Source organism: Argopecten irradians, chromosome 10 (assembly GCF_041381155.1).
Source record: "Argopecten irradians isolate NY chromosome 10, Ai_NY, whole genome shotgun sequence".
Classification (NCBI taxonomy): domain Eukaryota; kingdom Metazoa; phylum Mollusca; class Bivalvia; order Pectinida; family Pectinidae; genus Argopecten; species Argopecten irradians.
In genome coordinates, this window is record NC_091143.1 from 27,416,860 (window position 1) to 27,440,914 (window position 24,055).

At 35.0% G+C, this 24,055-nt stretch overlaps 1 protein-coding gene across 1 annotated transcript; it reads left to right on the forward strand.

Annotated features, from left to right (window-relative positions):
* The first annotated feature begins 1,528 nt into the window (after positions 1-1,528).
* On the forward strand, positions 1,529-22,979 carry LOC138333535 (long-chain fatty acid transport protein 2-like). Its single transcript, XM_069281982.1, has 11 exons — positions 1,529-1,881; positions 4,414-4,787; positions 5,840-5,950; positions 7,208-7,420; positions 10,006-10,161; positions 10,642-10,766; positions 13,418-13,609; positions 16,274-16,373; positions 17,217-17,415; positions 19,583-19,680; positions 20,049-22,979. Exons 2-11 carry the CDS (start codon positions 4,418-4,420, stop codon positions 20,357-20,359), a joined length of 1,875 nt encoding a protein of 624 aa, XP_069138083.1. The 5' UTR covers positions 1,529-1,881; positions 4,414-4,417; the 3' UTR covers positions 20,360-22,979.
* Positions 22,980-24,055: the final 1,076 nt, after the last annotated feature.

Below are 24,055 nucleotides of genomic sequence, written 5' to 3' on the forward strand. Positions count from 1 at the left end.
CTCTGATCAAGGATTTATAAGTGAGAAGGATTCGTGACTATCTCTTTACACCACGCGAGACGCTTATGAACCGGGAATAAAAACCATTTTTCTCAACAAATACTTGTCTTATCGAGTCAAACGAAACCCCAATGTAAAGTTTATTAAATTTCATAACGTTTATTACTTGCTTTAAAGACGGAAGATTTAAAAGATATGTCTTAAATTTTCATTAAAAAATATGACAGTTCATTAAATGGCGGCCCGCTTCTGAAAGCATGACGGTAACTAGTCCACTAAACCTGCCTATATTATTAGGCTTTTTTGTTTTCATATATATATTAGGCAAAAGAAACACCAAAAAACTTAATAATACAGGCAGGTTTAGCGGACTAGACGGTAACCCTCGCACCCGCAAGCTACATTAAAGGCTGCGCCGGTCGATATCAAAGGAAAATCAGTCAGTGCACAAACACAAAAGCTCCTGCGTTGTACTTCCCCGAGTGTGACTTATTCTTCTCATATACTCTGATGTATCAAAGGATCAAATTATTTGTGTTGATTCTGTTGCATTCAGTTTTGCTATAAGATAGTCTAGGGGTGGATAATATGACATGGGGCAGCAATTTGACTGGTCTTTATCAAGGATCACGTGGACGTGGCCCCTAGTGGGATTTTCTCTGATCCTTTTTATCAATACGTAATGATAATGGGAATCTGTGTTTTATTTTATTAGATTTGATGTAATAGGCACTATGTCTACAGAATAGTGTGAGGTACGAGTTGTCTCAAAACAATAACATACCCTTAGTCGATTGTCAAACTTTTCTTTCGATTGCCACCTCGAAAAGCTGGTATGTCTGACGTTTCGACCGTGCATGTGATTGCATATAATACCCCCTTTTCATACGTCAGTGTTATGTTTATGGCTACACAAGTCTATCTGATAAAGTATCTTGCGGTTATAACCATCGTTTAAACACTGGGGTTGATTAAGTGCACATAGCATGTTGGGTCGAAATAACCCGCCGTATACATCAAACGGGCCGAGGACATTTCGTACCTGCACACAATAGATGTAAACAAACATGTAGACGAAACACGTTGTGTTAGTGTTATTTCGGACTGAAGAAGGCCCTACTGTTGCATTCAGTTTTGCTATAAGATAGTCTAGGGTGGATAATAATATGACATCATTATAATTAACCTCTGAAACATATTATACATGTATGTATATATAGGCAAGGTAGAGAGAGAATCTAGATACCCCCTTATCTCGACTGCATCAAGGACTTATAAATCCTTGACTGCATGCATCCAGATCCGAAATTCGATTGTCTTAGCGTATCCATATTGCTAGTCCGCTAAACCTGCCTATATTATTATTTTTTTATTTTTTTTTTTTATATTAGGCAAAAAAAAAAAAAAAAACAAAAATAAACAACTAATAATATAGGCAGTTTTAGCGGACTACCATATTGCATGCCGCGTTCCGCTTTAAATTATGACAGTGATAACTACATCCGGTGTCATTAGAGCAACGTCCCAAAATATGGCCGGGGCTTTACTTTATCTCTGTTAGCATACACTAAAATCTGCTAATATCGTCTAACTTTACATAGCAAATTAATTTCTGTGTAGTTTTGCGTTTGATACATACGTTGCACTATATCACCTACCAGTATTCTGGTTATAGCCTATACACTGACTGATATAAAGTTGAGACCAGCAGGTGCCCCGTGCGAACGACCTAATTTATGACCACATATCTCATGCGCGGACTTTGTTCAATGTTGGGATCAAGTTCTAGGCCTACACCTCTCATCCAAAGTCGTCACATACCCACAGCACGTCCATGTTTGACAAGCATTGATACCAGAACTCTGCTCTGCTGTCAAGAAGGTAATTTGATTTGACACCTGTATTTCCTTGATTTATTATAATCGATATATTAATTGCAATCAGGATATTTTCTAGGTCTGCAAATAGACTTGCTCAACCACTGATGTTGTGTACATTTCTATCCAGACCACATCGTTGTATTGGTGATAGCTAGCACAGCCAGTTTTAAGCCTGGTTATACATCATGACAGCACCACTTGCAGTACTTGTACAATGTATATGAGGTAGGCCTATACATGTAGCTACTCTTTATTTATTTTTGACATCATACCACAGGAGATTGACGTTCTGTCTATAATACATAGTATACATATGCATAGAAATACCCCTATATACAATATAAAAACACGTACGTACATGAATGTGTTTCTGATGTTACTATATAGAATCTATATGATATACTTTAAGTTAATTTTATACCATTAATATATGATATAATTTATAATATCAATATGGATTATAGAATATAATTATTTTAGAGACAGGTCAAACATCAAGCACCTGTGCCTGCTCATGTACTATTTACATGTATATCCACTGTCACCATATTTACATGTATGTGTAATACTGATTTACACTTGATTATAGATCTTCTTTTGTCCGTCCCCTTAAATTCATAATAGATTATAACAATGTGATCAATTCTATATTGATCCCAAGTCTTGGAGCTGAGTTTTAGGTATTTTCTTTTATTGGATTGTTTCCCATTAGGTTGCTTAAGGATTTGTGCAGTCAAAAACCAAGATAATTCATATACATTAATTAATATGTTTCTACATGTTGTAGAAAGAATTTATTTTTCATATTATAAAATATCCAAATGTTGAGTTAGCAAAAAAAAAGAAGTTTTTTCTAGACTGTGTGATCGCTTTCAAGTGACATAGATATATACAGGTGTAATTAGCCTGCATACCTTTGGTTTGATGGTTATGTAATACCTGGACCAGGATGTTATTTACCTGCACATCATTCAGTGAACTCAGTTATAATTACCTGTAGCTGAGGGCAATTTGGTATTTGGCAGACTACATCAGGTATTTGCTATTGTTTTACTCTCAAGCAGATTATGACATCTGTAAAATGGCTGGATTATAATGTGATTTGAATTATGGAAAGCCTGTACATCTATGTTCTAGTTTTTTTTATTGACACCTAGCTATTTAAAATGAAAATGTGAAAGGGAATAAAACATTCCCAGATCATACCAGGAATATACAAATGTATTCATATATATATTACGTCGTACGCATGTAAAACATAATATAAGTTGACTTATTCAGCAAAAATATAGTTCTAAGGCCTATTTCAATTTCAACTAAAGGTTTAACCATGGAAATTAATTAGTCCAGTCAAGTACAAATGTACTGTAATTACAGAATCATGGCATGTATACATATGTTGATAATTTCTAATGTATAAGTAAGAATTTTAGCCTGTATTTTCACTGTTTCTAATCTATAATCATGGTCATACACAAAGCATTACCACACTAAATATTTAAGCCTTAAACTATTTTCCTATGGAATCTATGGTCTATATATAGATGCCAGAGCTTTGCAGACAATCTTCATAATACATGCTAGACTATTTATCATATCTTTGATCTTAAATTTTATGTATTTCGATCATGATCGTAGGTTCAAATTGATAGTTGATTTAACACTGGGCTGAGGAAATGTATTATTATGATTATATGAATTCAAATATTATGTAAGTACAATCATCAGAACTTTGAACCTTTAGTTGAGAGGTACATTAAATTACAAATAGAATCTTTTCCTACTTAGGCCAAAAAAAAAATGTCTGTTTGGCAAAAAAGATTGGGTCGGTAGGTCAGGATTTTTTTTTTAACTGTCTTTCACTCTAAAGAAATGGCCGGAACCAGAGTCCAAGATCGAAATCCCAATTTAATTTTTTTTCATAGAAAAGTGGGAAAAAAATTAGGGTCAGGGGTAAAAAATTAGGGTCGGTCAGGTAACCCAAAACTAAAAATATTTTTTAGCCATATGAGGGTGTGGCAATGGAATTACAAAGGTTATATAAAAATAGAAAAGATCATAGCTTTAAAACATTGTCAATGTTGATTACATCATTGACAAAAATTAAGCACGCCACAGTTACACTGCAACTTCAGGTTCAAAGGTTATGCCTATTAGGCATGCAGTCTGTCTGTCCCCAATAGGGGTCGACAGAGAAATGTTTCACTGATAAAGCCATTAACAGATCAGTGAATGGTGGGCGAAAATATGTTGTTGTGATAACATGTTATTGTTGTGAGTGTTGACATTGCAATAATAGTATCCCAATGTAGAATGTCGATATCATAAATATCTATCATAGTCCATATGTAATCATTCATGCCCTTGGGGTGGGACAGGGTGAATCTCATTTCCCGTAAGAATCTTGAGCTGTCAAACACTAAACCAGCTTCAAGTTTGAGTTCCCCTGTCTCACCTATAAGAGGTGGTGTGGGGTAGTGAATGATTCTGTTCTTCCGTATTCCTAAAAAACATGTAAAATTTTAATTTCCAGAATCATGCCCTCAGCAAAAGACAAAGTTTTGATGGGCCTGGGAGGAGCCGCAGGGGCAGGCATCCTGGCATGGCGGACAATGTTTCCTTGGCTGGGGTACGATTTGGAACTGATGAAAGCTGGGAAGAAAACCACTGCTGAAATCAGTAGTGACATACAGAACAGAAGATTTGCTATTGATATGTTTGAGGAACAAGCTGCCAATTATCCACTGGACACAATGTTGATATTTGAGAATCGTACTTACTCATACCAATTTATGAATACCCAGGCTTGCAAGGTAGCAAACATTGCAATGACATGGGGACTGCCACAAGGATCCACTGTCGCCATCATTTTTGAAAATGAACCAGCCTTCATATGGACATTTCTTGGTAAGACATTGAATATTTATATATACATGTAATATCTTGTCTTTTACCATGATGACAAGGAGGAGATAACTCTATAAATGACTATGAACAGCATTGCATGAAGCTAGGCATTTCAGGTGTTAATTATGATATTAAATAATATGACTGAAGGCAAGGCCTTAAAGGACGCAGCCAGATGTTTCAGTAATCAATAATTATGCAATGTTAAAAAGTGCTATTTTTGGAAATAACAGAGTCAAATTTTCTGTTTATTTTTTATTCATATATTCACTCTCTATCCGTGTCCCAAAACCCCCATTTCAGAAGGAACTCTCCATTAGAGAAGGAAGAAATTTTATTTCCGCAACAGATATTCTGTTTTAGGTCAGCTGATTATATTGAAGGTGGTCCAAATCCATTGAATGCTTGCAAATAAAGAGCGATAGAGTTTCTGTCCGATGAAGATTACATTTGTCAGATCATAAGAGAGTTTGAACCGCTTGATTATATAATGAGCTTACTTCAAAGCATCATATCCATGGTGATAACCCATGATTCCTCTTCCCATAGGTATACAAAAAATGACGGCTGCAAACTGAAGCTGTCAGAATGTAGGGTTAGATTTTGAAGATTAGATTTTTTTCTTATATTTTCATGTATGAGTTACCTTAGAAGTGCTTTGCACCTTGTGCTCTTCACGCATGAAAGGCTACGCCGTTATAATTTATAGCCTGTTAGGTGAAAAAAAATCTTGTTAACATTTGTTTATGTTATTGGTAATTATTTCTTGCAAATATCATCTGATCAACCAAACATCAATATCATAACAACATAAAAAATTGGACTGAAAGTGACTCACCCGGTACTTAGGTGTATCCTGTCATTGCATATTACAAAGTTTTCTGCTCTTGTGGGTAGGTTTTGATTGTGATGTCACATATTTACGTGCCTTATGTCAGAAAACGATGTGAGTGTTGGTCACAAAATAAAGACCCCACAATGGATACCTACCCACTGGGGAGGCAACTCTAATATGCAAAAACGGAGTATCAATTCTAAAATTTTTGTTTCAGGACTTTTAAAGCTGGGCCTGGGTGTGGCATTCATTAACAACAATGTACGATCTCGGCCACTAGTTCATTCCATCACCGTCAGTGACGCCAAGGCACTCATCACAGGATCAGGTACTTAGTACAGTAAAACCTGCCTTAGCAGGGCTCAATTTCATGATCATTCCTTAAATTTAAGGAATCCCTTAACTTAAAATCCTACATAGGAATGTTACAGATCATAAGGTAGGCTTTTTAACTTTTGTAATGATTTTCTATGGGGAAATGTAAGTTAACAGGAATGTAGTAAAACCGAAGGCAAACAGAAACAGAACAGGTAATTTAGTCATTTGATGTACATCAAAAGAGCCGTTATAACGGTACACTGTGGTTGACTGTGGTGGCTTTGATGTTAGGCGTCGCTCTCTCTGTAGTCTTCAAAGGAAGTCTTTGCTAGCCTGTGATTGGTCAAATGTTTTCCGCTGAGTTGCCTTCAATTTCATATGAAAATAGTCCAGGGGTGTAGAGATCGTAAGTGATTGGAAGCCCTGGAGTATCGAGGATGGTAAGTTAAGGAATGTTCATGAAACTGGGCCCAGACCACCTTTGTATAATCCGATGAGCAATTTCCACAAACGTCAGAGAAGTCATCATGATGATGTGAATTAGTAGAAAAGTAGGAAAGTTAAAAACTCGAGACATTGTAATAGGCTTTTTGTAATGCAAGTCAATAATGTGTTAATAAAGTGTTTACTTTTTTTTGGGGACGTCAGAGATGATCGATTTCAACATAATGTGACCTGTGTATAAAGACTTGAACTTAGTTATGAAGGCCATTATGATTTCTTTCTCCCTAATGGATGATCTCTATAGATAGGTTTGACTATATCATCTTTTTTGAGTATAGTAGAGGTTAGTTTTTTAAATGATGAAGTTCAAATTTAACTTTTATCTGTAATAAATGAGATGACATCTTGCTAAAATATATTGATACAACTTACAGTAGATTAAACAGTATCAGTATTAGGATATTTTCCTTGAAAAGCTGATACCATTAGTAAAGAGAAAATTAACAATAATATTACACTATATCACATTTATCATCCTCTCTCTGAGATTATCAATTAGGTACCTAGATAATTTTCCGTAGGTTTTAAATACAGTATCTACCAGCATTATGTATTTTGTCACTCAAACTTTTACAGTACCCTAATACCATGCATGTATTTCACCTACCTTGGAAATATTATCCTGGTAAGCTTGATCTACTTATATGTGAAGTTCACATTGCTCAAAAAACAAAAAAACAAAAACCAAAAACAACTTAAAATAACCATCAAGGCTGTTGCTTTTCTATTGTTGATGGTGATTTTAGACTACAATTTTCCACAGGTGATGTGCTACACGGGGCAATACAGGAAATCAAGAACAACCTTGACATTCCAATTTTCATGTCTGGTTTGTCCCCTGAAGATGCTGACAGTACGTGTCAGTCCTGGGATGATCTAATGTTTAGGAGCCCAGAGAATGATATTTGTCGCACTGTCAGAGACTCGCTGACAATATTGTCACCCTGCATCTATATTTACACCTCGGGGACTACAGGTTTGTAGCTTAAATCAAACTGATTATTTGACCACTTTTGAAAATTGTGAACTTATAATTTATATATATAGAGAATATTCTTTTTTCTATTGTTTCTGATATTTTTCACAAGTGTGAAGCATAAGGGAAAAATAAAGTTTCCACCACAGGAGATGAAATATTATTGATATTCGTAAAGAAACCAGGAATGTTCTATTTATTACATTACCTTTCTCGCTTGTATTTACAGAATACCATCACTACTAGTTCCTCCAAAGATTATTCCGCCATTTTATTGTACAGTTATTTGCCTTTGCAATTATTATGTCTTATTTGTGAGGAATACGTCTTATTTCTACTCAAAAATATGATGTCAAACTATTGATATAACAATCAAAATTATATTTTCACACTGTAGTGAAGTATATCACTTTTATTTTCAACGTAAAACCTTATATTTCACTGCAAAAAATGTAACAAAACAGACTACTAAATTAATCACTCTGGTAAATTGTAAACTTATCTTCTTGTTTTTGATCCATCATGGAATCACTGTTTCATTTACTCTGTGAGAAGACACACGATAATAAGACACACGATAATGTCAAGAAAGCATAGCGGCAGCGGCCATCTCAGATTTTTGACTGCACTAAGGGCTATCTTAAATATTTGAGTAAAAATCTCAAAGATGGGATGAGATTTGTTGAGTGATTTCTTTGTGCAAGCGGGGCCTTGATGACAGCTATGACTAGCTTTTAACGTGGGAGGAGACCTGAAAATTTATTCAGTTGTTACCGCTAATCACCATCAGGATCATGACTGCTGACCACCTATTGTGCCAGAACATTTTGTGTTATAATTGCAATGAAATCTATCAGTTTTCAAATTGATATTGAAGCTTCAAATCCAAAGTGAAGTGTCATTTAAGGACAGCTTGGGTTTAGGAGGTGTATAGGAAAGCTGGGTTATCTGGAGTAAAACCAACAACCAGCGGTCAGTACCTGACAACTGTCCCATTTGGTATTAGACCTCGAAATCCAGAGGTGGAGGGACGTCTTAACCACTCATCCATCACAGTCCTAAAAATGTCTGAAGCATGGATTATTTCACATTGAAATATTTTAGTATTATTGAATATGAAATAGTGACAAAATTGTAATATCTCAATTCAACACATGTTACATCTAGAGTATCAAGCTTCATTTTGATTTTCTCCTTTTTAATACAACACGTGTAGCGTTTGTATTATTGCTATCCGGTTTACTATTGATTTGTAGGACTTGCCCTACAATGACATCTAGTGGTGACCTCATGAACCATTTCATTCATTAACTCCCATTCATAAATTCACTATTCATTGAATAATATTCCTTTGGACCAATAGGTAGTCATGGGAAGACTGCCTTCTGATTGGTAGAATACACAGAGTGAGAGTGTGTATAGAATACACAGAGTGTTATATAATACACAGCACCATCTAGGTCAACTGTTCCTTATACCAGTACTCCCTGACTGTTGCCTGCTGTCCAACTTACATAATTCAAATTGGACTTACTATCTAAGGCTTATAGACCTGAGAGTTATAAAGTAAACTAATCAGATTTCTTTATGTGTACCTTAAAATAATGTTTTTAAATGATTGTTAAAAACAGATCTGAGGTAAAGGCAATATAACTTATAAGGCTGTCCTCATGTGTACATGGTTTTACCAAAATAAGTGTATGTGCAACATTATAAGAAACAAGAGTATAGGATAAAAAACTCATTTTTAATACAACGCGACTAGCGTTTGTATTAATGCTATCTGGTTTACTACTGATGTGTAGGACTGAGTAGGACTTGCCCTACAATGACATCTAGTGGTGACCTCTTGAACCATTTCATTCATAAAATTCCATTCATAAATTCCCTATTCATTGAATAATATTCCTTTGGACCAATCAGTAGTCATAGGAAGACTGCCTTCTGATTGGTAGAATACACAGAGTGTGTATAGAATACACAGAGTGTGTATAGAATACACAGAGTGTTATATAATACACAGCCCATCTAGGTCAACTGTTGCCTGCTGGTAACTCCTCTGTCCAACTTACATAATCTCTGTTAATGATAATTCAAATTGGACTTACTATCTAAGGCTTATAGACATATGAGTTTTAAAGTAAACTAATCATATGCCCTTTTTGTGTACTTTAAAATAATGTTTTTAAATTAATTAATGTTAAACACAGATCTGAGGTAAAGGCAGAATAATGTATAAGGCTGCCCTCATATGTGCATGGTTTTACCAATATAAGTGTATGTACAACTTAAGAAACAAGAGTATATTAAGGATAAAAACTCATTTTAATGAAGACTTTTGTTTTCTTTGTAATTTTCATGTAGGAACTTTAATTAAGAAAAATGTCAAACAAAACATATGTATTTTCTGTGATCAGTTGAATGTTCTTGAAATAATTGATATTAAAGTCTTTATCATATGGTTTATATATTTTGATTTTGGAAATTCATTTGTTCTATTTTTTTGTTTGCGCGTTTATTATTCTATTTTTTTGTTTCTGCTGCGTTGTATTTGCAGTACTTTGAGTACTTTGATTATATTTCAGGCTTACCAAAACCGGCCATTGTTAACATTGCTAAGGGTGTGGGGTTCTCCAAATTCATCCTGTTTTCTGGTATGAAGAAAGGTGACATCATTTACACGACCACACCTCTCTATCACAGTGCCGCAGTCCTTGCTCTCTTCTGTGTAATGAATACTGGTAAGAGTTATAGGAGTAGGGTTTGTTTGAGTGTGCTTATATCCTTCATATATTATGAATGATATATCCAGGTTTTATCTTATTGATGGTGGAAGGGAGATAATCAATGTATTTTATCAGGTTTTAAAGAAATTCTATGCTATTAGGATTAATTACCATATTTCAATGATTATTTAATATGATTGTTGAGAATATCAAAAGATAGCTTTATTCAATCAATTTTATGCAAAGTGAAATATCTGACATGGATATAGCAAAAGCTTGTTTCCAAAGCATTATGTTATTAACAGCAATTTATCTGAAATTTTTAAAGGCGAGTCCAGAACATTAATTTTCAAATTACAAAGAAATAAAGAGGATTCTCAAAATTGGGTCCCACAGGAAAACGATGAGTCCATGACTCATCTAGGCGAGTCCCATAAATCATTGATTAATTGTGAAACTTTTGCCTACATGTAGTACAGTAGTTTGACATTACAGGTGCCACAATGTTGCTGCGTCGTAAATTCTCGGCCACTCACTACTGGGCCGACTGTAGAGAACATGGAGTGACCATTGCCCAGTACATCGGAGAAATCTGTAGATATCTACTAGCTGTACCCAAGGTTGGTCAATCTTTCTTTGATATTTACTAGCTGTAACCAAGGTTTGTCAATCTTTCTTTGATATCCACTAGCTGTAGCCAAGGTTGGTTAATCTTTCTTTGATATCTACTAGCTGTAGCCAAGGTTGGTCAATCTTTCTTTGATATTTACTAGCTCTACCCAAGGTTTGTCAATCTTTCTTTGATATCTACTAGCTATACCCAAGGTTGGTCAATCTTTCTTTTATATCTACTAGCTGTACCCAAGGTTTGTCAATCTTTCTTTGATATCCACTAGCTGTAGCCAAGGTTGGTTAATCTTTCTTTGATATCTACTAGCTGTAGCCAAGGTTGGTCAATCTTTCTTTGATATTTACTAGCTCTACCCAAGGTTTGTCAATCTTTCTTTGATATCTACTAGCTATACCCAAGGTTGGTCAATCTTTCTTTGATATCTACTAGCTGTACCCAAGGTTGGTTAATCTTTCTTTGATATCTACTAGCTGTACCCAAGGTTTGTCAATCTTTCTTTGATATCCACTAGCTGTAGCCAAGGTTGGTTAATCTTTCTTTGATATCTACTAGCTGTACCCAAGGTTGGTCAATCTTTCTTTGATATCTACTAGCTGTACCCAAGGTTGGTCAATCTTTCTTTGATATCTACTAGCTGTACCCAAGGTTGGTTAATCTTTCTTTGATATCTACTAGCTGTACCCAAGGTTTGTCAATCTTTCTTTGATATCCACTAGCTGTAGCCAAGGTTGGTTAATCTTTCTTTGATATCTACTAGCTGTACCCAAGGTTGGTCAATCTTTCTTTGATATTTACTAGCTGTACCCAAGGTTTGTCAATCTTTCTTTGATATCTACTAGCTATACCCAAGGTTGGTCAATCTTTCTTTGATATCTACTAGCTGTACCCAAGGTTTGTCAATCTTTCTTTGATATCTACTAGCTATATACACACCGTGTGGTAATGACACCGGAACTAGGTCCCCCCTGAAGTGAGAGTAAGAAAATCAGGATTTGAATTCAGACAGTTGCTATGTAGGGTTTGTAGTGTTGGATAGCGGTACAGCGATATAATACAGTACCCTGCCAAAAGTATTCAGTCACAATGGCAGCGTGTTTACATGATGGTAAAAACAAAACAAATTTCAAATTAATTTTACTAATATACTAAACAGTCGATTGCAACGGTATAACACACTTACTTTCAGTATTTTGTAAGATGTCCTTTCAATCTAATTACGTTTAAAATGCGTTTAAGGATCGTGTTATACAAGCTTTGAAGTAGCAAGGTGTGATTTCCGTCCAAATCCTCTGAATCTAAGAGAGCAAGTCATTTGCCGATTTTACAGTTGGTACTCGAGACTGGAGTTTTCTTTTTATAAATAACCAAAGATTTTCAATTATGTTTAAATCGGGTGGTTAGGCAGGCCAACTCATGCCATTAAATCTGTTCTTGGCAATGTAGTCTTGGGTGGACCTCGCATGGTGAACTGGGGCATTGTTGTCTTGGAAAAAATAGCCACCAGTAGGAAAATGTCTGGCAAGAAATGGCCAAAGATTTTCCTCCAAAACCTCCTGATGCTTTGCAGCACTATCGTTTCCTTCCACTTGAGCTATTGTTCCCAAACCGTTCCAACAGATACCAAAATCATAACTTCAAGTTTGTTTTGGGTATCACGTGGCTGCACAAGATCCGGTCGCCATCCTTCATCTCACTTTCTCTATATATAAACCCTGTGGTCTTGTCCAATAATTATTCTGCTTTTATCTGAGAAAATAACTTGCTTCCAATTATTTATTGTCCATCTCTGCTTTTCTCTACACCAAGCAAGTCTCTTAGTTTGGTTACTTTGCTTCACGACAAGTTTCTTCCTAGAAACACACCCAGTATACCCATGTTGGCTTAGATGTCGCTGAAGGGTTCTTTTAGAAGTCGGAACATTCCTTTGCTCATTGTATTTAGCGGTAATATCATTAAGGGAATCCCTCCTATCGTTTTTAACAATCCTCTCCAAAGAACGATAATCCCGCAAATTCACTAACTTTGGTTGTCCACTTCTCGACCAGTTTTCCACTGAACTAAATGTACAAAATTTGTTTATGATTTCAATAACTGTAGACTTGGGTATTTTTAACATCATACCTATCTTTCGTCATAAATATCCACTCCTAAACATGCCTACGATCATATTTTTAAAGCCCGTTGACAGTTTTTTCCCTTTTCGGCCCATCCTAGCAATATACATCCATGGGAAAAACCAGGATAGCAGACTGCAACAAAAAAATTGTGTGACATAACATGACGTCATATGCATACCTAAAATAACGACACGTCATCATCAGTGATGTTTACAATGAATGCCAAGGCCATTTTCAGTGATATTAATGACATGACGTAAACACGCCGGCACGGCAATGTATCTTGACTCGTTTGTCTATTTTCTTTTATAATTACATTATCGAAACAAATAAAATCTCTATATATAGTACCAGTATGTTATAAAACCAGTGTATTTCTTCAAAAATATGTTAAAAATGCAGGTATAGTTTCATTGATACCAGTATGGTATATCATACCACCATTTCATTCATAACGGTATCTAACCTTTATATTGCTATGACAATTTTTACTGGAGAGGTACACTTGTGTGTTTCTTTTTAGGACCCACAGGATGGTGTACACAAAATTAGGAATATGATTGGAAATGGACTGAGGAAGGATATCTGGCTCGAGTTTCAACAACGGTTCAAGATTCCAAAAATTATAGAATTCTTCGGGGCCACAGAAGGAACCAGTGCCATGATTAATATCAACGGGCGTCTTGGAGCGTGTGGAAGAGTATCTCCCCTTCTGGTATATATTTCATATCATACAAACATGCAGACATTTTGTAAAACGTGGAAATTTACCCACAGTCGGGCCTTTTCTACTGCATGTAAATTCGTGTGAATTAATAACATATATTACCAATTAAACCTCTGAAGTTATACACATCGCAAAAATAACACTAATGCGAAATATTTACTCTTGCAAATCGCAAAAACAAACACTCACATAAATATCCAGTTTTACAATATCTATTTTACTATAAAGTGGGTAATATTTTAGCTTGTGTTCACAATGTTTATTTGTGTGCAGTTATGAAGACAGAACAGCATTAACAGAACAACACTCTGATCTACTGAGTTACATCCCTTTGTTTCGCTCTGTACTGAGTGAATTCTGGTAAACCAGAATGCAGCAAAGACATAAATAAGTGAATTTAGGGCCGTTTTCGATTATGCTGTTTGACTGGTTGGACCTAGTTGTTCGTTTATGAATTAAAGACGGACCTGGTGATTTTTATGTTTTCAGACAAGCTTTGACAAAGCCCTCACAGGCCCTAGTTGTGCATATTGCATTTTGGGACAGATAGGTCAGCAAAATGATCGACAGGTAGCCATCTTGAATTTTGATAGTTTAAAGTTTGTTAACACCATTTCCCAGAAAGTACTGAAGGAATCTTTCTCAAATTTCATATGTAGGTTCCCCCTACGACCCTAGTTGTGCATATTGCATTTTGGGACAGATCGGTCAGCAAGATGATCGACAGGTAGCCATCTTGAATTTTGATAATTGAAGTTTGTTACTGCTACATATCCCAGAAAGTACTGAAAGGATCTTTCTCAAGGTTCATATATAAGTATGTAGTAAAAGTTTGAAAAGCAGGGAAAAGATCCCTCTTTCTGTTGTCAGACATAGATCATTCTTTGGTGGCGCGCCAAGATCCCTCTGGGATCTCTTGTTTAATTCCCATTGACAGTTTTTTCCCTTTTTCGGCCCATCCTGGCAATATACATCCATGGGAAAAACCAGAAAGCAGACAGCAACAAAAATATTGTGTGACATAACATGACGTCATATGCATACCTTAAAATAAGACACGTCATCATCAGTGATGTTTACAATGAATGCCAAGGCCATTTTCAGTGATATTAATGACATGACGTAAACACGCCGGCACGGCAATGTATCTTGACTCGTTTGTCTATTTTCTTTTATAATTTACATTATCGAAACAAATATAAAATTTATATATAGTACCAGGTATTTATAAAACCAGTGTATTTCTTCAAAAATAGTTAAAATGCAGGTATAGTTTCATTGATACCAGTATGGTATATCATACCACCGTTTCATTCATAACGGTATCTAACCTTTATATTGTTATGACAATTTTTAATGGAGAGGTACACTTGTGTTTCTTTTTAGGACCCACAGGATGGTGTACACAAAATTAGGAATATGATTGGAAATGGACTGAGGAAGGATATCTGGCTCGAGTTTCAACAACGGTTCAAGATTCCAAAAATTATAGAATTCTTCGGGGCCACAGAAGGAACCAGTGCCATGATTAATATCAACGGGCGTCTTGGAGCGTGTGGAAGAGTATCTCCCCTTCTGGTATATATTTCATATCATACATACATGCAGACATTTTGTAAAACGTGGAAATTTACCCACAGTCGGGCCTTTTCTACTGCATGTAAATTCGTGTGAATTAATAACATATATTACCAATTAAACCTCTGAAGTTATACACATCGCAAAAATAACACTAATGCGAAATATTTACTCTTGCAAATCGCAAAAACAAACACTCACATAAATATCCAGTTTTACAATATCTATTTTACTATAAAGTGGGTAATATTTTAGCTTGTGTTCACAATGTTTATTTGTGTGCAGTTATGAAGACAGAACAGCATTAACAGAACAACACTCTGATCTACTGAGTTACATCCCTTTGTTTCGCTCTGTACTGAGTGAATTCTGGTAAACCAGAATGCAGCAAAGACATAAATAAGTTAATTTAGGGCCGTTTTCGATTATGAGGTTTGACTGGTTGGACCAAGTTGTTCGTTTATTAATTAAAGACGGACCTGGTGATTTTTATATTGTTTTCTGACGAGCTTTGACAAAGCCCTCACAGGCCTGTATCATAAACTGCAGGGTCCGTCAGGATTTATACTTGAAATAATGACTTTTACAAAACGGTCGAAAAGTTTATTCTGAATAAATGAAAACGGCCCTGGTAAACCAGAATGCAGCAAAGACATAAATGAATCGTTCACTCTCTCTAATGCTCATTGAAAGTCACTGTGACTGTGTCAGATGTGTCAAAATTATCTATTTATGGAGAGGAGACCTATGTTGTTAATATTCGGTGTCTGGTGGAATATGTCCTGGGTTTAATATTTCATTCTGGATGGTATATGTAGGAACATGATGATGAAGACTTAATGTGAATATTGACATAAATGATAGTACAATTTTGGTAGCTTTGAATATGCTTTATGAATTGAAATTTTACTATAAGTCTGCTTTTAGACTTTACATATCTGGTAATTCTCTTTCAACATTGTAGACATCCCTTAGAATAGTGAGTAGATTTTTATTGATTTATTAAATTTGATTCTTTATCCTGTTAAATTACCTTAAAGAAATTTTTTTTTGTGATTTTGTTTTCTTTTCTAGAACAAACTTACGCCTTCAAAGACCTTCATTGTCAAGTACAATCCCGAGACAGAGCAGCCATATAGAAACAAGCAAGGTTTCTGTGAGGAATGTAAAATTGGTGTGTATTTACAAGTGGCCAACATGGCATGGCCATGTTATATGTTGTATTGCAGTTCTCAGCCGAACCAGAGTCTGCGATCAAAATTCCGACTTTTATGAGCCCACCATTATCAGATTGTTGGGCTATTCAAATTGCCTTTCGTCTGTGGTCTGATTTCGTCTGTCGTACGTCCGTAAACAAATGCTTGTTACCGCTATTTCTCTGAAAGTACTTAAGGGATCTGTCTTGGCAGTTGATGTTTGTTACCGCAATTTCTCAGAAAGTACTGAAGGGATCTGTCTCAAATTTCTTATGTAAGGTTCCCCTAGGGCCCTAGAAGTGTCATGCTGATTTGCATTTTGGGACCGATCGGTCAACAAGATAGCCGACCACCATCTTGGTTTTTTTATAGTTTAAAGCTTGAAAAGCAGAGAAAAGAAGTTTTAAGTTTGAAAAGCAGAAAAAAAACCATTTAAGTTTGAAAAGCAAAAGAAGTTTAAGTTTGAAAAGCAGAGAAAATATCCCTCTTTCATTTGTCAGACATAGATCAATCTTTGGTGGTTGCCAAGATCCCTCTGGGATCTCTTGAATTTTTTTTTGTAGAAAAGTTGAGGAAAAAAATAGGGTCAGGGGTAAAAAAATAGGGTCGGTCGGGTAACCTTAAACAGGCATATATTTTTTTTTGGCCTAATTAACATGAGAGATAATCAACTATGTTGAGGAGGTGATTATCAAATAAGTTAAAGAGGAGATAATTAATGTTTTATAACGAGGAGATGTTTTAAAGACACATTTCAACATAAAATTTTTTATTTGTATTATTTGTAAAAGCATTCAGCTGTGTGGGTTTTGTTTATATAGGTGAAGCTGGAATTCTGATAGCAGGCATTCCAATAATTTATGCTCAAGGCTTCTATAAGGGAGGCAAAGAGGTGAATGAGAAAAAAACTCTACGCAATGTGTTTGAGAAAGGAGATGCCTACTTCAACTTTGGAGATTTACTGTACAAGGACAGTGACCATTTTCTATACTTCAAGGACAGAGTGGGAGATACATTCAGGTAAACCTACAGACGTCATTAACTCAACCACCCATTCCATTTGTTTTGAAAACTATTCATTCTTGTTCTAGTGGCATTTTGATTAAGGAAACTACTTCTCTTTTTGTGATAAGTTAACAATGTAACTCATTCTCCCCTGCATATTCATAATGAACTTTTCCGGCCTTTTAAAAAAGAAGTTTTCAGATGTGTCTTCAGGATTGAATGAGTTCAAAAGATTTATGTCATCTTTATTATCTTTATGCGGGGTGGACAGTGTACAATTGTTTCATTGGGTTGAGGGGGAAATCCTGACCCGAAGGAGCAGGATAGACTTAGCAAACATCCCTAGGACTCTCTTGGGTCAATGATGTGACTGTCCTCGAAGTATCTAGTATGAAGCAAATGGATAATTATCCAACTTTCTATTTCGATCATGGTTTCTTTAAAAACAAGAACATCAATATCAGGACAAAATACGAAATCTGTATTTATGAACTTGAATGGGAACCCAGACGGGGAGACTACTGCACACATTTCAGGTGCATGCAATAGTACTCCTGACAATATAATAAGTCATGGATTAGTAGCATTCACACTGGGTTTTCATCAAAACTGGGTTTGGTTTAGTTAGTTTACTGTCCTATTACCAGCCAGGGTCATGTAAGGACGTGCCAGGTTTGTTGGTAGAGGAAAGCTGGAGTACAAGGAGAAAAACCACCAACCAGTGATCAGTACCTGGCAGCTGCCCCACTTGACCCATAGGTGAAGGGCTTGTGGTCATATGTGGAGACATCTAAACCACTTGACCACCAAATATTGGTGAATTTTTAATAGATAAAGATTGAGTCTTGTAATACAAATAGTTAATAGTTATCATGTCAGTCATACATGTATATGGTGTGTCCCCTCCAACCATGTCTCCTAAAATCTTACATATAAATACATGTACATTGTATGGAAGCAACTTACTTTTTGGAGTAGGAAAACAAGAGATTTGGGACAAAAACCACCAACCAACACTCAATATCTATTTGGTTGGACTCAACTTTGAAGCAAAGATGTTTTTATTCCAAGTTTAGGGATGGTGTGAATCGTCGGTAGGGATCATCCAAACCGCATTCATACTTTTCCCACCAATCTATTATGATTATTTTATGTTAAGTAATTTTTATCAATCTTTATCGTGATAATATGTAAATATTTATATTTTCGATAGAAAGTTTTATGCTTAAAGTGAACAGTCGGGCAAGGATGGCTAAAGTCGGTAAAAATGGTGTGAATGTATCCAGTATAATTTCTTATGAAATAGAAATAGAATATCTCTCGTCAAAATCTGTCTGCGTACGAAGAAATTAATTTTAAGTATAGGAATCCTAAAACGTCCTACCGGCTGACTATGTCGGTGGTTACATTTCCACGCAGCCTCGCTTTCAATGCTTCAACTTTTATTTATTTCGATGGTCAGAACTGGGAAATGTAAGCAGAACTTAACCGTCGTATTAATATGTTAGAACTTTTGAAGGCCAATGAACGCATTTAGACTGGTTTTCTTTGCCCGACTATTCACTTTAATAGTGTCTCTTAAGTCTTATAAGGCTGGATGTTGATATTAGTTTTATTATGCATTTGTATATGCTTGATCGTTTTTTGAACATATTAACATGTAACACTTAAAGATGCTCCACCTCTGACAAATAGTATTTTTTCACTATCAAAAACACGAGCAGACGATTTAATATTTCTCTTCAGTTACAAAAGTTACTTACTTTACACCATTACCACCATTGAACAGTTTGAGCTTCTAATTTCACTTCAAGTTAAAGTTACAAAAAATAATTAATTGCATCCCGAAAAAATTCCGTGGCACTATATCCTATATGGAATTAAGTACTGATTGCGCATGCACCAAAGGCAAAATAAATTATTTTATAATATTTTTTGTGTTAATTAGACATATAAATGTACGATTAAACACCAATTATTGTTCAAGTGATTAATATCATTTATGCCCTGTCGGCGGTGGAGCATCTTTAAATAAAATATTATTGATTGATTGATTGATTGTAAACTCTGGTTGGTCTAAGGATAAAATTGTTATTAAGAAATGAATAGGTCTATATCAGCTGAATAGCCAATTCCAATACATTTGAGATTAATCCTTATATTTACTGTTTTCATAAAATAGGTGGAAAGGAGAGAATGTTTCTACTAATGAAGTGGCCAATGTATTAACTGGACTGGACTTCATACAAGATGCGAATGTCTATGGTGTTCAAATTCCAGGTAAGTACAGGAGATCATCTTTAAATTCTTTGAATGCAGGGTTTTGGAGATACCAAAACAATATGGTTGAAGTAAAATTTACTGTTAATTAGTACCACCTTCCTGTAATTGTGACATCACAAAAATCACATCAAAATAAGATTTCACAATCATCAGAAAGTGGGATTAATCATAGGTAGATATTTATATTCCCCCTGACACAGGGTTCTACAATGTCCCCTATTACCCCTATTAATGGAGTTATTACTAACTTTATTTGTATTAGTCGTCCACTTTTGTGACAGTTCTAATTGACGTATGACTATACCTTGGTATTTATCAAACTATCTGTACTTTTGGTCATTATCCATGTGTTTATCTAATGATAGGTCAAGATGGTAGAGCGGGGATGGCTGGCATTTTATTGAAGGATGGCGTAGAGTTCACTGACGACATGCTCGCGAAGATTTACCAACACTGTCAGCGCAATTTACCAAACTACGCCCGACCCGTCTTTCTCCGCTTCATCAAGGAAATGGCCTTGACTGTGACCTTCAAGCAGCGTAAGGTAGAGGCTGTGAAGGAAGGGTTTGACCCTGCCAAGGTCAGTGACCCCTTGTTCAGCATCAGTGCCAAAGACAAGACGTATGTGCCTTTGACTATGGATACATTACCACAGATCCTACAGTCAAAGTTATAATGGTTCTGAACTCTAGTTACTAGGGGAGCATTATCTTATTACTGGGGTTGTTTTAAGACAGACTTACATACTGGAATCTACTGCCAAATAATGGTTAGTGAACCGTCTCCTCAAGTTATATAAAGGTGCTTTTTCAGGTTTTGTGAAGGTGATTTAAACATTTCAGAAGACTACACTTATTTTTTGTTCTATTTTTGTGGTGTTTGATTGTATTTGCTCTTTATATTTTCTAGATATCTTAAGTTTATAATAATTCTGTTGTTTTCAAATGTTTTTATTGATAAAAATAGGTGCTAAAAACATTGAGAATGTATTAATTCACAAAAGATTTTAAAATGTTTGTATTTGCATATAAAACACAATTTTGTTCAATCTGAATTTATATCTTATGGGTTGGATTCACAGAATGTGTGCTGGTACTTTGTAATTCTCACCGCCGATCAAGTGGAAAGAAAAGTTCTAAACAAATTTAATTTTTCAGAATTCAATTCATTTATTATATAAATTTGATATATTATGATTTGAATGCGTTAACTAACCCAGTAGATTGTTAATACTGTACATGTATTGAGAGTCTTATGTTGACATACATTGTGGTGTATAATTATACATTCCTTTGATTGAGGGCATCTCTTGTGAAGTTCAATCATATTTATTGCTAGGTGATACACTGCGGTTGTGAGAGTTATAATTGATCTTTACCTTATACAGTATAAAGGAATTATCAGTGAGAAAAAAAACCTTAAAACATGTGTTTGTGATAAATATTTTGACTATTTCAAATTGTAAATTGATGTAATTGCAAAAATTTGCAAATTTTGTAATATAAAGGTGGTTGTTTAATTATTATAAAGTCATTTATAAGGAATTATCAGACAAAAAAACTTTAACATGTGATAAATATTTTGATAATTTCAAATTTTATATAAATTGGTTGTTTATTATTATGTAATTATAATTTTATAATTAACTAAAAGTCATCATAATATCAGTTATTGTCCCTTGATTTGTACTTTTATTAGCTGTTAAGTATCTTGTGAGAAGTAAACTTTAATCAGAGTTTCGTGAATGTTCTTATTTACAAAAATGTTCATAAATAGAAATACATTGTCCATTGACAAATATCCTGGAGTATTGAGGATGGTCTCATTTAAGCTTTATGTTAACTCTGACTAGTCAATCCCTATTCTTTCTGGAGAACCACCAAAGAATTGATTAATAAATCTTTTGTTATGTTATAAAAATAAATGTATTCATAGAAGTGTTCTACATGTCTTTATATTACTATTAAAGCTTTATAGTAACTCTTACTAGTCAATGCTATTCCTTCTTGGGAAAATGTTTATAATTTTCAGTTCTCTGTTGATCACAATATAATGATTTGTTATAGGTACTAGCCAGTTAGTCTTTAAGGTTTAATGTCTGATGATTTATGTGTTGATTTTTCATGTGTGAATTATTATTTTCCCTATCAATATAGATATATTTACACACGCCAACTGTAAATGTGGATGTATATTGCTGATGTTTGATTTCACAAATTGTCACAAATTGTGTAAATGTTAAAACATTTCAAGATGTTATTTTTACAATAAATATGACTAAACCATTCGCAATAGTTTTATATTGCCACAAAATTATAGCACGGGGGAAATTTTCTTGCTAAAAATGCATTTGCGCGTAATTATCATAAAACTCCCTCACGTAAATTTTCCTATTTACAGTACTGTATTTTATGATAATCAGACTTTATATATATATATATATATATATGTAAACAATCACGAAGAGACTACCAATTATGTATATGAACAATCACGAAGAGACTACTAATTAATGTTATACTGCTGATATTACACATATCTTGTGATGCATCTAATGTCAATCTCATAATTGTATTGGTGCAGTGTACACAAAGTCTTCAAATTCCTTGTGAAGTCTTTAGTAACTATGACAACCTATAGTTGATATACCGTATTCGACCCAAGAGCCGAGCGCTTTTAAAAAATTGAAAAAAATGGAAAGGTGCTAATCAGACGAAATTATTGGAAATCTATACAGTTTTGTGTAGTTTGGGTCCTTTATTTATGCCTGGGTAATTGAAATTTAGCCCTCAAAAAGGGGAGGGGGGCTTATAGGGACATGGGGGCTTGTTGGGTCGAATACGGTAATGATGTTATCAGTTCTATGCAGGATGCTGAAAAAAGCTATTATCACCTAAATTCTTAGCGACCTCAGGAATTTTTGATGAATCATCCATGGATTATAAACTGGATATTCCTTTTATTAACTGTTTATTAAAATCTGATTATAAATATCAAGAGATTTGCTGGTAATGGTCACCGTATCGAGGCAGTGATACAAAATTACTTTACAGACCAAATGGTCATGGGCTAATAATTACTATGTGAAATGTTTTCTGGGCATAGTTATTCAGATTTATTTTATAAATGTTTACTATGTATACATTCCCATTAGATTCACAAAATGATTTATGAATATGTAGTACAGTACATAATATGTATATATATTTTTATTGTTCATCTTAAGGTTGATACAGAAATTTAAAGTCTACATTTGTTTAGAGAAAACAAAATAAAATTGATTATTAAAGCGTTAACTTTGTAATGATTTATGCTCCACTTAGTTGAATCCTTCCTTTTACAAAATGATTACATTAGACAGTAAACTGTGTTGAAAATACCACAGTGCTGGTTATTTTCGTGGGAACTGTATTTTCCTAATTGTGAAAATTTGATCCCCATAATATTAAGAAATGGTTAAATCATATAATGTCTTCGCCGTAATTACCATCTCTCCCCAGAGAAGCGCCCCTCCCCTTTTCTGGAAAAGAGTTGAAGTTGTATAAACGCACCCTTTCCATGGATATAACAATGTTTTCAACATGTGATGCCTCTAACATCAGCATTGTATCTCATATTACATGAAATTGCGAGTATTTTACATAATAATGCGTCTCAAAGGATAAAAGGCATATGCATGTTTACTGTAAGAGATATTAATGTATCATGAGTACAGAAAGATTTGAAATGTGGCTGAATTTCTTCGTCCACAACTTACATTTTGGTTCCTTTATAAGTGTCTCCCCCCCCCCCCCCCCCCTTTGTTACAATTATCTAAGCGCCCTGGGCACTAATTACGGCGAATATGATACATGTATTTCTTTTTTTTAGATCAATTCGCAAAAATTTTGAGCCACAGAAATAACTTGTTATGGTATACAGTAAATTATAATGCAGTCACAAGTTTGATTCCCATCTCGGGCAGTTGCCAGGTAGTGAGAGCAGGTTGATGGTAGTTTTCTGAGTGTTCAGTCTTAACTTTAACTTCTTAAACCTGGCATGTCCTTGATTGACCTAGCTTGCTTTCATCATTGTCGGAAACGCATGGGTGATTGCAATACACATAAGTGCCATGAGGTCGTATTGCCATGGGTCGTCATAAGGAAAAGAGAGCTGGGTCATAGTGCCATGGGTCGTTGTGCCATTGGTCATCATGAGGTTGTAGTGCCATGGGTCGTCATGAGGTTGTAATGTCATGGGTCCTCATGATGGCTGTTACAGGACCACAAATTATAAACCAATGCCATGTCTAAATGGTTTGTCATAGTGTGGTCATTTGAGTATTAAATACACATTAACTATGATTTGGGAAGGGGATATCTTATGAACCATC